This window comes from Epinephelus lanceolatus, chromosome 18 (genome assembly GCF_041903045.1).
Source record: "Epinephelus lanceolatus isolate andai-2023 chromosome 18, ASM4190304v1, whole genome shotgun sequence".
In the NCBI taxonomy this organism is placed as follows: domain Eukaryota; kingdom Metazoa; phylum Chordata; class Actinopteri; order Perciformes; family Serranidae; genus Epinephelus; species Epinephelus lanceolatus.
The window spans coordinates 12,459,084-12,474,359 of record NC_135751.1 but is presented as its reverse complement, the minus strand read 5'-3'; the positions used below and the strand labels follow the sequence as shown (position 1 = coordinate 12,474,359).

Sequence of the window (15,276 nt, the reverse complement as noted above, 5' to 3'; positions counted from 1 at the left end):
AAAACTTGACTTTCTAGAGATTCGTGGTTCTCACAGGGCAGTGATGCTACAAGATTAAACTACAGTATATGAAGGAGTTCACAACCTTAAACATCTACAGCAGTGCATACACATTGATGCAGCAGTAATAGTAATCCAAAAACATACATAATACTAAATACATCCTCCACCACCATCCAAACAACCTCCTCCTGTCGTCACACCTGATTAGAGGAGTGATTCGTCAAGTTAAGTGAAAACACCTGTGTGGGTGAGCAGAGACTTTAACTTTCAGTCCATATCATGTTTCAGATTTCCAAATGTGCAAAATATTTCAGACACTGCAAACATCTAGAAATTATTAGAAAAAAAATCTATTGAGGGTGGGGGTTGAATATTTAATTCAATAGCATGAGCTTGCTTGAACAGTCCCACAAAGGTGACCCTCATGGTGGTGCTTGAGGAAAAAGACAGGTGATCTCCAAAATCAGAGGGATTCATTCTCTGGGGAGCATGGACGTCTGTATGAAACATTAAGGCACTGAATCAAATACTTGAGATATTTCAGTCTGCGCCCAAATGGTGGACTAACCAACAGTAGCTTCCGCAGCATGCATGCCTAAAAACACTGTGAGGTAATTTTATGTATTTAATTTAGTGACCGCTCCTTATGGAAGCAGAGTCTGGCGCTGAGCTGAAGTAGTGGTCACAGTTGAGGATGGGACAGTCTGTAAACAGCAGCATGTAGTCGTAGTACACAGTGTCCTCTGGAGGAGTTTCCTCTGGCCCTCCTCTGAAGCCACATTCCTCCAGGAAACTTCCTGGGGGCAGGCGAGCCTCCTCTGTGGGTACTCTACTCCGGAAAACCTCCAGCCTGGTGGTCTGGATCCCGACCCGCTCCTGGATCGTCCTGATCAGACTGAGAACTCTACTGCTGCTCAGCAAAACAATCTCAAAGTTTCCTGGATGAGCTGCAGCAGCAGGGTCGAAGGGGATCGGTCTGACACTCAGACGGATGAACCTGTTGGTTAAAATCTGATTTTAGATCAGAATCCCTCTCATATGAAGTTGTTTTGGGGGAACATTTTTTATTATTTTATTATTTTTTTTGTTATTGAATGAATGAGTATAATATACAATATTTCAATCAGCAATGTGGTGGAGAAAAAGAAGTAGCGGTAGTATTCAAAAATTATCTGTATGTAACTTTTTATCAGTGTTAGTCATTTTTTATCACCAGTGGTTGAACAGGTTGTATACCCTTTTTGTGTTTGTAAACAGCGATGACGTATTTTGTGGGCAGAGGCGAACTGGTGGCAGAAAGGGACAGTAGTGGTGTTAGCGCCAAATAAAACATAAAAAGCATGATTTTTTTTTTTATTTCTCAACCAATTGCAATGAGTCATTTTTATATCCATGGATTTATGATCTATGTGTAGTAGAAGGAAAAAAAAATGTCTCCAGTTTAGGGAATCTGGATATTATTTAGGCTAATCACTGCCGCTCAAGTAAAGGAGTGTATTAGGCTTATATGAACTGAATTATTTACGTGGTGAAAGGTACCATCATGAGGAATTGTTAAAACTCACATTTCTCAAGCATGGATTTGGCTTATTCTTTAATTAATAGCTGTGGAGACGTCCCCATATTATATAATTTACTGTGGAAGTACAACTTCAACTTGTGAGCATGCTAGCTAGCTAAAGCTGCCTGCTTATTAACACCTTGATCATAACAAAGTACTCTTCACTTTTGAAAGGCCACCACAAGAAAATGTGTTCTTTGTTCATGTTAACATAGAGACTATAATGTGTGTTTACTGTAGATCGGTTCCCATCTGCATCCAGGCAGGGAAAATGAAAGGCTCTGTTAGCGATGTAGCTAACGTAGCTAGTGCGCTACCTATGGCTGATCGCTGACAGGTAGAAACAATGAGTCATCATCCGTTTAATCTAATCAAAGAACATGTTTTCTTGTGGTGTTGTTCCTAAAATGAGCAGTGTTGACAATTACTATTTTCTGGTATGGTGAAGGAGATAATCAGTAGGCAGCGTTAGCTAGCTAGTTGAAAAGTTCAATCTATGTTAACAAATGTGAGTTTTTACAATTCCTAATGATGATGAATTATTTATCACCACGTCAGTAATTCAGTTCATGTAAGCCAAACACACACTCTTCATGCATACATTTTGTATTAAGATTACTATGTAACTAAGTAACTCCATTAGAGTAAAACGGTACAATATTTGCCTTCAAATGCACTGATGTAAAAGTATAAAGTAGCATAAAAGGTAATACTCTAGTTAAGTAAGTAAAGTATTTGAGTAGTAGTAGTTTCCATCACAGAAACAAACACACACACACACACACACACACACACACACACACAAACAATTATAGCAGCAGGTCAAATAAGGCAACAACACTTGTGTAAAGGTCGTTTTGAGGTCTGCTTTGTTTATGTAGCTGTTGAGTTTGCGTGTAATTTAGTTACAGGAAGTGACTGAATAAAAAGAGACATTAGCATGTTAACTGAAGTTTTCTGTTCATTAATTTATTGATTAATTAATCAAATTAATTCAGTTATTTATATTGGGACAGAGGGCTTTAGTGCCCACCTTTAATAAAAAAGACACATTCAGTGAGAACAAGGAAAAACTCCCTACAGGAAGACACCTTGGGTGGGCCTACTCAAAGAGGGATCCCCCTCTGGGACAACCAGCTGGTGGGTGTCATGAGTGTCCCTGTGTCCAGATGGTGGGGGTCTGTGTTCACCTGAAGATGATCTTGTATTGCTGGGTGCCAGTGATGTTATGAGGATGGGGTGGAGGGGGTGTTACAGCATCTGTCAGGATTTATGATGTTACCCTCTGGATTTTTTGGCACTTCTGTCATCCTCATCTTCGTCATATCTTTCCCTTTTGCTGGATACTTATGAAAGTGGGTCCTCCTCTTCTTCCTCATAGACTGAATCATCATCATCAGTATCCTCAGTGCAGCTGTCCCAGCCGCTGATGCTGTCACTGCTACTGTCGCATCCCAGTACCTGAATCTTTTAAATTTTACTCCCCTCATCCTCATCATCTTCCTCTCGAGGCCGCAGCCTGGATTCACCAGGCAGTGGGTCATCGTTTTGTTCAGCATGCTGGTTACTCTCCTCATCCTCATCATCTTCTTCTCAAGGCGAGTCGTTGTCTTATTCAACATGCTGGTTGATTCCCATGTTGACCTCAGCAGCTGGAACAACAGCAACATCAGGAGTGTTCACGTTATCACCATTGCCAATATGGTGACGTTGAACTGGATTCCTCAGAGCCAATTGTCTTTCCTCTCTCAAAGCACTGAGTACTGGCCGCCTGAGGAATGTGGAGATGGGCAGCAGGCATCTCCTCGCCGATTCATCTTTATTGGTCACTAATTCTGTATCGTCTGAACACAAGGGAGCTGGTTTGTAAATCTGCAGAGCACTTTCAAACTTGAGGTTGTTTCAAAAGAAAACGTCTCCTGGGAAATATGCTTTGGTGAGATGAAAGGGTTACCAAAGCAAAGACGGTGCGTGTGTGTGTGTTTCAGCAATCTGGAGCAAATGGAGTATTCACAAAGTCTGAAGCCTAAGGTTTTTGTTCATAGGGATTACTGTTGCATATCATTACCTCATTTTTTTGAAACTTAAGCCACAATTTATATAAACATGAGACATTGTAACATTATATATATATGACAGAAAATAAGGACAAGCATCGTAGAACCCCTCTAATGACTGTGCACCACTTGTGATTTTTCCTAGGAATGTTGCCACTGACGGACAGTTTTAATAATGCAAGTACAAGGGCTTTCATTACATATATGTTAATGTACATACCTCATGTCCTCTTCAGGGTTTGACAGCTGACGATCACATCTTGATATCTGAGTGTCGATCTCTGTGCTGTCATTCAGTCTTTGATGACAAAACGACAGAAAACAGTCCCGGTTCATAAAACAATAAACAAAAAAAAGATCCTCTCACATAAGGTACTAATTTATTTTACCTCAGTTTCTTCTGCACCTGTGTGCTCAAATCTCGATAACTGATCATGTTGTCATTGGTCTTCAGCTGCTGAGTCAGCATGTGGAGCTGAAACTGCTGACAAGGGACGTCCAAGTTCATTAGACCTGCAGCCAGAGACACACAAATCAATAATAGTGGAGTTTATGTCAATATCAATAGTTTAATAAAGTGTTCATGAAATGCTGCATCATTTAACCTGTTCAGATTTTTTTTTTTTTTTTTTTTTTTTAATGTGATGATTCATTCCTTGAGTTGTCAATTCAGGATTTCTGTAAAGGCTCCAAAAAAAACTCTAGAGGCTTAAGTATATCTTATGTAAAATAATAATAATTTAAAAAATATGAACACGTTTATCTTTTTAGCAGTGTGAAAGCTACATTTTTGGAAAACTGTAAATGTTATCACAAATTCAGTGATGGACACTGAGGCTGATTTTAGTCCACGCCTCAATTTCTCAGTGTGAGAAATGTAAAAAACTAATTAAGATTTCTTATTTTGCAAGGACATTTAATTTGTTATCTTGGAAACTAAACTCAATCACAGTTTTAGCAAATATAGGCAAAACTGTGGATATTTCTTTAAAATATTTGGGCCCCTTTCCTCACAAATTTAGAAACATTCTGGTTGTGAGAATCTGCAGATTTCTTTAAATTTTGAGGGGATGCTGAATTGTTTGACAGATTTTGTCAGAGGATACAGAAATACGTAGTTTGTGATTTTCATGTGGCAACTTGATATAATTTTCCCCTTCATGTATTTGTTGTTATAAGAAGAAGAAGTTTGTTAAAAAGTAGCCCAGATGTAAATTAGCCTTTTTGTGTCTCAGTGTCACAAGCTGGCGTGTTCAGATTTCTTGCTTTTTGAAAAGTGCTGATTCACATGGAGCCCCAGTCTGCACCTCTGAGTTATTATCCTGCAGGTCTTGGAGCTCCTTCAAACTCTTCAGTACAAAAGTATAGTTTACTGAGACAAAAGGAACATTGTTCTGGGTTTGTTTCCCAGAGCCAGCTGCTCTTATCTGCGAGGGGGATAAAAGGAAATGACTCACAGTGCCCTCCGTGAATACTTCAGTACAACCACAGTGGCATTTGGTTAATACCGACCCACATATCTTCTCCTAATCTCTTTTTCCTTCAAGATTATCTGACATTCAGAGGAGCTGGAACAGACACTGAAGTCTGCCGTGTGAAGAAGAGTTCAATGTGAGCCTTCATGGATGTTGGCATATAAAATCACAGAAAATACTAAAACTGTTTCCAAAAGAGCAACGGGATGCTTGTTCATGCTTTGGGGATAAAGGGGCAGATAAAAGATGGATTACCCAGGTAAAAATCCTTCAGGTTGACTGATCCACTTCTGTCTGCGTCACTGTGACTGAACAACTCATCCACCTGCAGCTGATGATCCAAAAACCACCGAGTCATCTCAAACAGGAAGCTCTCAAACTCAGGCCTGCTGAACTGCGAAGTTTTGTCCATGGGAACCTTTACCATGTTTGAGACAAATCACAAGTGATAATATATGCTTACTTGTATCAGGTAAAGTGTGTTTAAGTAGTGCCGAGTTTTATACAGTTTACCAGTCACTAAAAGTTTAGATGGAGTAGAAATTCCCATCATAACTTTAATTAATTTCAAATAGGTTTTAGTAATGTAAAAAGAGAGTCTGTGTGGTCCAGTTGAGCTAGATGCTGACACAAAGATACAAATAAATCTAACAAGAGACCATCTTGCGATTGGTTCACTCTAGCTGTGATACAGCACTCTGCGACTTCACACAAGTGTGAGCCAGAGGCCCAGTGGCTCCTTCCCCTCTTGTTACCCTACTTCCAGCCCCCTTGCTTGGATCACATCCATCATCTAACTTCCTCTCATTTTGATCTCACCAGCACACCTGGAAAGATTCATGACTGCGTCTTGCATGGTTACGCAATCATGATGACAAATTGTGTCCACAGACATACAGACACACTGAATGAATTTAATTTGACATAAACACCTGGCATAGTACTCAGAACTGCTCCTGTAATAGCTCCCCCTATCTCCAGGACCCTATTTTGCCATGATGACACACACATAGACTCGCAAGGTTAAAACTATACCAGCCATTGAGACACTGTAGGTGCTGGTAATAAACCAATAAACTACAAATGTAAAGCACAGCTAATGCTAATGCTAATATCAGCTTGCTAACATGTTCACAATGTCAGTGCTCTGCACTGTTTAGCAGATATAATGTTTACTACTGAGTTTACCATCTTAATTTAGTGTGTTAGCATAATGCTAGTTAGCACTAAACACAAAAGGCTGATGAGAATGCCGTTAGTTTTGCAGGTGTCATGCCTAGTTTAGACCAAAGATTTGCGATGAGACAGTTGAAACAGGCAACTACTTGCAATACACCATTCTGCAGTGTTCTAAAAACCTGCCGGATCACACCAATGCAACTACATGAGACCATGTATCATCTCTATGCAACAACTCTCTGCACTTCCGTTCTGATTTCCAGCTTTTCAGGCTTATTTTGTGGCTGAATATCGTTTTTTGCTTCTCGTGAGATAGCAAGATAGTGAGAAACTGGCTACAGTATCTCACTAAGCATAAGCGACCCACCATTCAACACAGGCACACCATGACGATGGAAACAGAGGGCTCAGCGAGGACGGAGCATCCATCTGCAGTCATTTTGACTTGACCAGCCGACTTCACTACAAGGTGACTGGCTGTAGAAACAGGTGATACGTTCTAAAACCAGCCAGTGCCGGTACCGGCTGCAGGTGAGTCGAGCTCAGGCCGGCCAGTTCACAGCTGTGGCAACTTTTCTCTGCAACATTCTAAAACAGTTTCATCTCGTCGCAAATCATTGGTCTGAACTGGGCTTTGGTCACAAACCAAAGTGTTGGACAAACAGAATTTTTGACTTGATGATGGCGCTAGGTGAAAAGTCAGGGGATCACCAAAGTGATTACAATTCAATTATTCTGAGGGAACCATGAATGTGTATTAAAATTTATGACAATCTATTCAGTAGTTCTCGAGTTATTTCATTAAAAAGATAAATAAACAGTCCAGTCTTTATGCTGAGCTAAGCTGACCTCTTGCTTGGTTCAAATTCTCCATATAGACATGAAAATGCTTTCAAAGTTCTCATCTAACTCTCAGCAAGACAGTGAGTAAGCATAAAAATGTCAAACCATCCCTTTAAGTGTTAAGGGTCACTACCCAGTCCTTGTTTACACCCAACAAACCAAAACCATTGAACACTCTTGGTCTGTTTCTCTGACTGTTACACCCACATTAGCGTGCTCTTTTTTGGTGAATTTTCGGGGCCGCTTTTTTTTCTTCTTCATGTTGTCCTCCACCAGGAGAAGGAAGGAAGCACCACTCAGCTCTGTGTTTACAGTAGATATGAGGTTGATGTCAGTCACTCTGTACTCACTGGGGAAGAAAAGATGAAATACTTGTTTACACTGGAGGTAGAATCACTGGATATTGTATTTTTCCAAGAACCTGCAGGTCAGAGAATCAGCTTTACACAATCAGTAACAAATAGGCTACGCAAGACAAATTTAAAAACTGGACTACAAGCTGAATGTGAAGTTAGTTTGAACTTGGAACAAAGAAACACATTTGGCAAACCAGAATATTTCAGTTTAAACTTTGAAAGTAAAAGTGAAGTAATGGTTCCTTTATGTCAGAATATAGAGTGCTGTAAGGATGATGTTTTTTGTAGGCCAGTGTAAAATGTTAGCATTGCCTTGGTTCTCTCATAAAAAGTCTATGGGATTTTCCCATTGGATTTTGGATTATTGAAGAAAATAACCTGCCTTTCTCACGATACCAAAAGGCTGCAAAATTCACAAGTGGGGTATTCACTGACGTATTTTATGTCGCAGAACAAAACGTGAAAGTCTCTTCGGCTTGAGTTAACCACAGACCTTATTTTAGGCATCTAACCAAAACCCATTTTCAAAACCCAATGAGATGAGGGAACCGGAAGGTTTTAGGACTCTATTTTTAACCATTGTTTTACACGAACCATTTTAACCATTTCCATCAGCTAATTAAGCTAACTATTTCAAGTGTTTATTCAGTAGCGTACTAGCTAACTATTCCAACTATTTCCACCTATCTATTTGTCGATCACTTTTAGGTAACTATTTAAACAATCAGTGCAGTGGTGTAGTGGTCTATCCAGGTATACGTGGTATACCCACCTCTTTTTCTGGGTGTCTACAGTATACACACCTATCAGCCAAAAAGCCATTGAAATACATGGGACAGTACAGTATACCCACTTCCTCCTCTGTAACCTACCCACCTAGTAGTACTTAGTTTGATATTTTATTGATACAAACAAATAAAATATTTGGGTCCAAACAATATACAAAAAAATCTTATATAAATTAAACCCATTGGTAAAAACATTAAAAGGTAATACAGCTAACAACATAGAGTCCTGTCATTTAGTAGAGGCCTGCTGGTGCTCCAGTACTGTAAGGCATGCATGTAACATAACTGGATTCTTTTATCAGTGGCCACGAAGAGTGAGCTCAGTTCAGGAGAGTCATGTCCATATTTCTCACGGATATTCTGTGTATGAGGACACACGAGTATAAGATCTTCATTTTGTATGCCAGTCTTACAGCAACACACGCGTTGATCTGGTGGTGTACGGCTTCACCTCCCTATTTACACTCGCAATCTGTGAGAAGGCAACTGGAACTGTAATGTAGGGCTGTATTGTATTTGGGTTGATGGCTTGGTAGGTCTTGTATCTTGTTCCCTCTTTAGATCTTAATTTTTCAATCATCTCTCTGCAGTCACTCTCAATATGACCTTGTTTCAGATAAATATGAGTTCACGACTTAGCTCTCCTTTCTTGTCATTTCTAGAACATACCACAAGGTAGGGTGACCATATTTTGATTTCCAAAAAGGAGGACATTCGGCCGGCCACGACATAGCCTACTTAAATGATACTCGCAGCTTACTCAAAGATGCCTTATCATTTTAATATATTTAAAATTTATATGTATGGATAGAAAATTCAGTTATATTACAAAATAATATCTCTCAAAGACAGAAATTCAGATAGGCCCCAATAGGGACACATACACACACTAGAGTGTGGCTACCCGATCCGAGCCCGATGGTACCCGACGGGTCGGGCCGGGTTTGGTCAAAAATGTAGCTATAAATTGTATTCGGATTCGGTCAGCTTTCAGTGAAAATATAGTGTAAATGTACTGTTTATTGCTTGGGCGCTGTTATTTACGTGACAACACCTGAACATAACATACACAGACACACACTGGCTGTTTGTTTCTACCTCTCCCCTCGCCGGAAACCTCGGACCTCCCGCCGCCCGCCTCCGCCTTGATTAAACGCTGAAAATAAAATAAAAGAGGGAGACAGGTTTTTCCTGTTTTATCTTATTTTGTTTTATTTCTCCCTCTCCTCTCGCTAGAAGCGTCGGACCTCCCGCCTCCCGCTCCCGTCTCAAACATGAGGTCTCCCTCTCCACTGAGCACACCCGGCCTGTTAAATAACCTGTAACCATAACAACAACAACACAAAGTCAGTGCTTTGGTCATTAAATAATGTCGGGCTCGGTTTGGGTTTGGACAGAAATATGTGGCCCGTGCCGCACTCTAACACACACACACAAACACACGGAAAACCGGACATTATCATCAGTTTATAAAAAACCCCCAGACGCCCGGACAGGACGTGAAAAGTGGACATGTCCGGGCAAAAGAGGACGTTTGGTCAGCCTACCACAAGGGGTCATCTGACGCTGCTTCATCGTGCTCTAAAACCTGGCTTGCTTTTCTCTCACTAAAGCTTGCACTGAAAGGAGTCGTTGACGGTGTAGTAGACCTCACCCCCAGTGGGGATTTCACCTGAGTCATGTAAAGAGATTTAACAGACTTAAGAGCACTTTTAACAGAGCCTCACACCCATACAAATAGCTGAAGAGAGAGCAGTTTCAAAAACTTTTAGTTTGACACAAACTGGGGCATCATGGTTGCTGGGTTAGAAGATAATTAACTTGGTGGTCCCCACTAAAGAACTTATATGAAAAAAATTGACAACCAGACCAGGCTTCTAATAGAGACAGGCATTTATTTGCCAAATGTGTAGCCACACCGGGCTAGTAAAAGGGATTGTGCATTTAAATGGGACGGGGCTTTTAATGGAAGTTTTACAGTGTTTCAGCTGTTTATCCAATGCTTTTAGCTAAATATCTAAAGTTTTTATCCATTATTTTTGGCTTACAATTTCAACAGTTTGTCTGTTGATTTCAGCTAATCATTTCAGCTGTTTATACTTAACTTTAGCTAACTATTGTTAGTTAACTTTAAGATAACCATTTCAAATGTTTGTCCATTAGTTAACTTTTAGCTAAGAAGTTGAGCTAATCCACATGTACCCCCAAGCAACTTCAGAAGAGCTGCACAGGAATCACTGGAGTAAAGTATAAAAAGATCATCAACTTGTGTGTGTATTCTGCGACTAAACCTACTCTAACCTATGACTGATTGTAGACGCACCAAAAGTAAATTTAGGATTTGCAGACACCCATGTTTTACAGTGCAGTTAGGTGATTAATCATGCTCATGCTCAACAGTGAAAGAGTGACAAAATACAGTTAGAGAATAGGTCATGATGCTTTTGCAGTTGCTCATCCTTCCTGCTCATCTCAGACAATGAAGTCAGGAAACAAAGCAACAGTGACCAGTTAGATGTGATGAGAGTGAGTGTACACACTGCTGCCCCTGTCTTCCTCACTCCCAGTGCATATCCCAGTACCAGTGCTGGGAGCAGGGGGAGTTCTTTAAACCCAGCCCCTCCCTCAGACAGACAGGAAATCCCGTCTGGAGGCGAAGGTGTATGAGGATACACTGACTGGGAAGAAAGCCAGTCAGGTTGCCTCTGAGTCTGGGAGAGTTTATGATTTACTGATAGCAGTAAAAGATGTCGTCATAAATGAAAGCAGTGATGCCACGATGGAAGAATTCAAAATTTCAATTGTTTCATGTCTTAGATAACTGACATTTCAACTGCTTTTATCATTTGCACTTCAACTCAAACTTCAGCTGTTTAATTAAAGAGCTTCACTTGAAACTCAAACTCTTAAACAACAGCTCACTTGGGAACATTTGCATTTTTTGAGACATTTGCATTGCTTTACACTATTTGCACCTGCACTTTTCAGCAGTGAGTACACTTTTGTACAACAAAAATGCACCATAACTCATATTTTTTAATGTACATGTACTTCATCTGCAAAAATCTTTAGCTGTCAGATAAAGTAGCTCAGTAAGTACTCTAGTAAGTTTGAAGCACCACAAAACTGTACTTTATACAGTTTTTGTGTTCTTGTGCTGCGGGATACAAAGTTTTTACCTGATAAGACTGATACTTTGAGTTTATCTACAATATCTATGCGGATGACTGAATAAAATGTAGAATATTTTCCTCAAGAAAGTGGTAGATACAGTAGTTGTCTCCAAATATGAACATTTTCCAACAATAACCTAAATTTACTTTGCTACTTTTAAGAAGTAGAAGTACAGTATTAGTTGTAGCAGTAACACTGAGGTGGTGGTACAGTTTGTACTTAAACACTGATAACTTGCCCTGAAGTGTTCCCAGTCTCTGTAACATGCTGGAGTCTCTGAGGATCAAAATGAAACTTCTCACACAGCTGAATGAACTCAGTCAACTGTGAATAAAAAGAGCTTTTTTTTATATGTTTCTGACAGAAAACACGACACGCTTCCTTTGAGGAAAAAAATGTCTTTTATCTTTGCCCTTATAAAATTCCTCTCATGTATATTTATGCCTTCACAACAAGCAGATCACTTCAAAGTGTATTTCGGGTCCCACCAACCAAACAGAGAACCACAGGTGTGCTCCTGGTATGTGGAGAACAGAGTGGGAGGTCAGGGACACTTTTTTGCACTCAGAGTACCAAAGTGTGCACTCATGCAACGTGAAATTTAAGAACAGTTTCTGACAGTCATTTATGCAGGAATTGATGTAGGCCAACAAACTTTAAAAAAAAAGCTCCAGTGAGCTGTGATGGAAGAAGTATTTAGTATTTACTCATAGCAATACCACACTGTTAATTAACTCCATTAAAAGAAAACAGAACCCTGCACTGTTGTAAAAGTACAATGTTTTTCTAAAGCAAAAACAAAATGGTAAACTAATTCAAAGTATCATTTTCTGTTCAATAGTTAAGTGCGAGGTTGCAACTTATGATTATTTTCATTATTAATTAATCTACTATTATGATCTATTATGAAAAACAAAGATCAGAAGAACCCAAAGTCCAAAAACACACATTTATGTTCTCAAAACTTTGTCTTGTCTTTCCTCTCCCATTAATCATCTTACAACTCCTCAGATTTATCTGGTGACCCTTCGAAGGGGCCCGGCCCTTAGGTTGGGAACCACTGGACTAAACTAGCTAATAAAGTGATTCAAACTAGCTCCATTTTGAGTGGCCACAACAGTAAAAGGCTGCTTATAAATTAACACATTAGCATTAACAATCTAATAATGTCACATATAACAATATATATCAGTAGCTGGAGATTGAGTACTTTTACTTTTGATACCTTAAGTGCATTTTGCTGATAATACTTTTGTACTTTTACCTATAGTAGTTTGAATGCAAGACTTGTAAAGGAGAAGCCTGTAGATTCATAGTGAGTATGTGGACTTGTTCAGTAAATGTAAGTACTGTGGTGGAAATGATCTGAGTACATTTACATAAGTTCTGAGGTACTTATATTTTCCTTGAATGTGCTTTATTCATGCCACTTTCTACTTCTACTCCTTAAATCATATGGGGTAAATGTTGTGCTTTTTACTCCAAGTTATCGGAAAGTTTAAATTCGTAGTTACGATACAGATTAACATATGAAGATAGAAATGAACATATGAAGCACTTATAAAATATGATGTCTTGTTATAAATTACCCTGCAGTGATACAGACCAAACAATCAATCAATTAACTGAGAAAATAATCAGCAGTTTAATCCATAATGAAAATAATCATCAGTCAATAGTTCAAAATGAGCTCCACCTCAACCAGCTACAACTGTAAAATCCTGCTGTTACATTTATGCTGAGTTTAAAATAATCTGATAATAGTATAACAATCATAGGGGGCAATTCTCTGTATTAATTTATTAAGTTCCTTTACTCTTAATACTTAAAGTGCATTTTCATTATTATAGCCTACTTCCCTTCACATACGTAACATTTTTAATGCAGGACTTTTAGTTGTGTTGGAGTATTGCCACAGTTTGATATCAGTACTTTTACTCAAGTAAAGGATTCCTCCACCTCTGAATAAGTAAAGCTTTCAGCCATGAAAAATCAGTCTCCTCTCAGATCAGTGCTACTGTTGAGCACATAATGCTTGGTTACAGCGCCCTCTGCTGCATTAATATAAGAGCTACAGAGGATGGGAGGATGACTCAGTTCCTTTCTAAATAAAACAATGAGTGTAGTTTATGACTGCTCCGGATGTAAAGTAACAACTTAAAAATGTAAAATATCAGGTTGTAAGAAAAAATGATACCACACATCATTAAATCGAATATTTTCCCATTTTTATGCACCCACATTTCAGCATTTCTGTAACGCTAAACTCTTCACTGAAACACTAAATAATAAAATCAATAATTTAAACATGTCTGTGTAGACCTTTAATGATCGGTGCAGAGACAGAGTACACATCAATAATGTGCTATTCAGTTATCAGTTATTACAAGATCATTAACTATTACGTAACTTTGATTGCGAGTACTACATTTATTCAACATGTACTTAAGTACAATTTTGAGGTACCTGAGTATTTCCATTGTCTGCTACTTTCTACTTCTACTTCTCCATCTTTACCAGCTGCAACATGAAAGTGATAAACACATAAATGCATCAATAGTTACTATAAAATAATATATATAATTCTGAAATGAGCCACTGAGTACTTCTGTTTTGGCAGTTAAAGTATATTTTTAAAGAAATACTTTTGCTTTTTACTGAATGCAGGAACTTTACTTACAACAGAGTATTTCTACACTATTACTTAAGTAAAAGATCTGAATACTTCCTCTGCTAATTATTTCCTCTGCTAATTATCATGTTCAAGATCAGTGAGCAGATACATGAGCATATAACGTGACTCACAGCTAATGTATTCAGTGCTGGTCCTCCATCCCCTTCTTCTTTTTTAAATCTCTGAACCTTTTGAGAAGTTTCTGTTCTCCTTCCTGTTGACTCACTGTGTTGACCAGTTGCCAAGGGAACAGGACCTTCACAGACACACACACGCAGTGATTTATGGGAAGGCTGACCGAATGAAATAAAATGAAAAGAAAATGTTCAGTTAGATTCAATGATTGTTCTTTGTGTTTGTTTGTTTTGTAGGTCAGCAGCAACAAAACAGCTGAGGAAATGACCTGATTACATGTGACAGATACAACTGATTGATTGACTGACCAACCTTTTCCATCTACTAAGCATCAGTAATCACATTAATTCATGCAGCCTTATCATATGTTAGAGCACAATACACTGAACCTTATTTTTCCCCTCCTCCTATACAAGCGAAACAATGAATTAAGTACTTTGTTCAAAACCCTACTGAAGTAAAAGTTTTTTTCAGCCAAATATACTCGGATTATTTGTTTTCATTTTTAAGTTAAAGTACTCGTTCTGCAGCAGGACAGATACATTGTTATATATGACATTATTAGATTGTTAATACTGATGTATCAGTGTGCATCATGCATTTAGTCCAGTGGTTCCCAACCTCGGGGTTTAGGTCCTCCAAAGGGTCACCTGATAAATCTAAGGGGTCGTGATAAGATTCATGAGAAAGGAAAAAACAAATTGCTGATGCACAAATCTGTATTGTATTGTAATCTGTTTTCTTTTCGGGGGAAGGGATGATTATTAGATGACTTTGGTTCTTTCGGCCTAAAAAATGTATTTAAATGAGAGCATGTGAAAGGTTTAGAGGGGAAGTGTGTCTTTGGTAGAAGTGCGGACAACTCACAGACATCTAAAACAAAACAGCTGGCACCAGCTAGACACAGACTTTTTAGTTACAAGCTAAATATACAAGAAACAATTGGTTAATCTTTAATAATGTGTTGTATTTCATAAGATGAGTGTCACAATAACTTAAACTAAACTAATAACTATAGGCCTAGCTGTTAA

At 38.8% G+C, this 15,276-nt stretch overlaps 1 protein-coding gene across 1 annotated transcript; it reads right to left on the bottom strand.

Annotated features, from left to right (window-relative positions):
• Window positions 1-358: 358 nt before the first annotated feature.
• On the bottom strand, window positions 359-14,330 carry LOC117268965 (uncharacterized). Its single transcript, XM_033645760.2, has 6 exons — window positions 14,242-14,330; window positions 7,326-7,467; window positions 5,352-5,514; window positions 4,011-4,134; window positions 3,842-3,919; window positions 359-1,000 (listed from the first exon to the last, which is right to left on the bottom strand). Exons 2-6 carry the CDS (start codon window positions 7,377-7,379, stop codon window positions 634-636), a joined length of 786 nt encoding a protein of 261 aa, XP_033501651.1. The 5' UTR covers window positions 7,380-7,467; window positions 14,242-14,330; the 3' UTR covers window positions 359-633.
• Window positions 14,331-15,276: the final 946 nt, after the last annotated feature.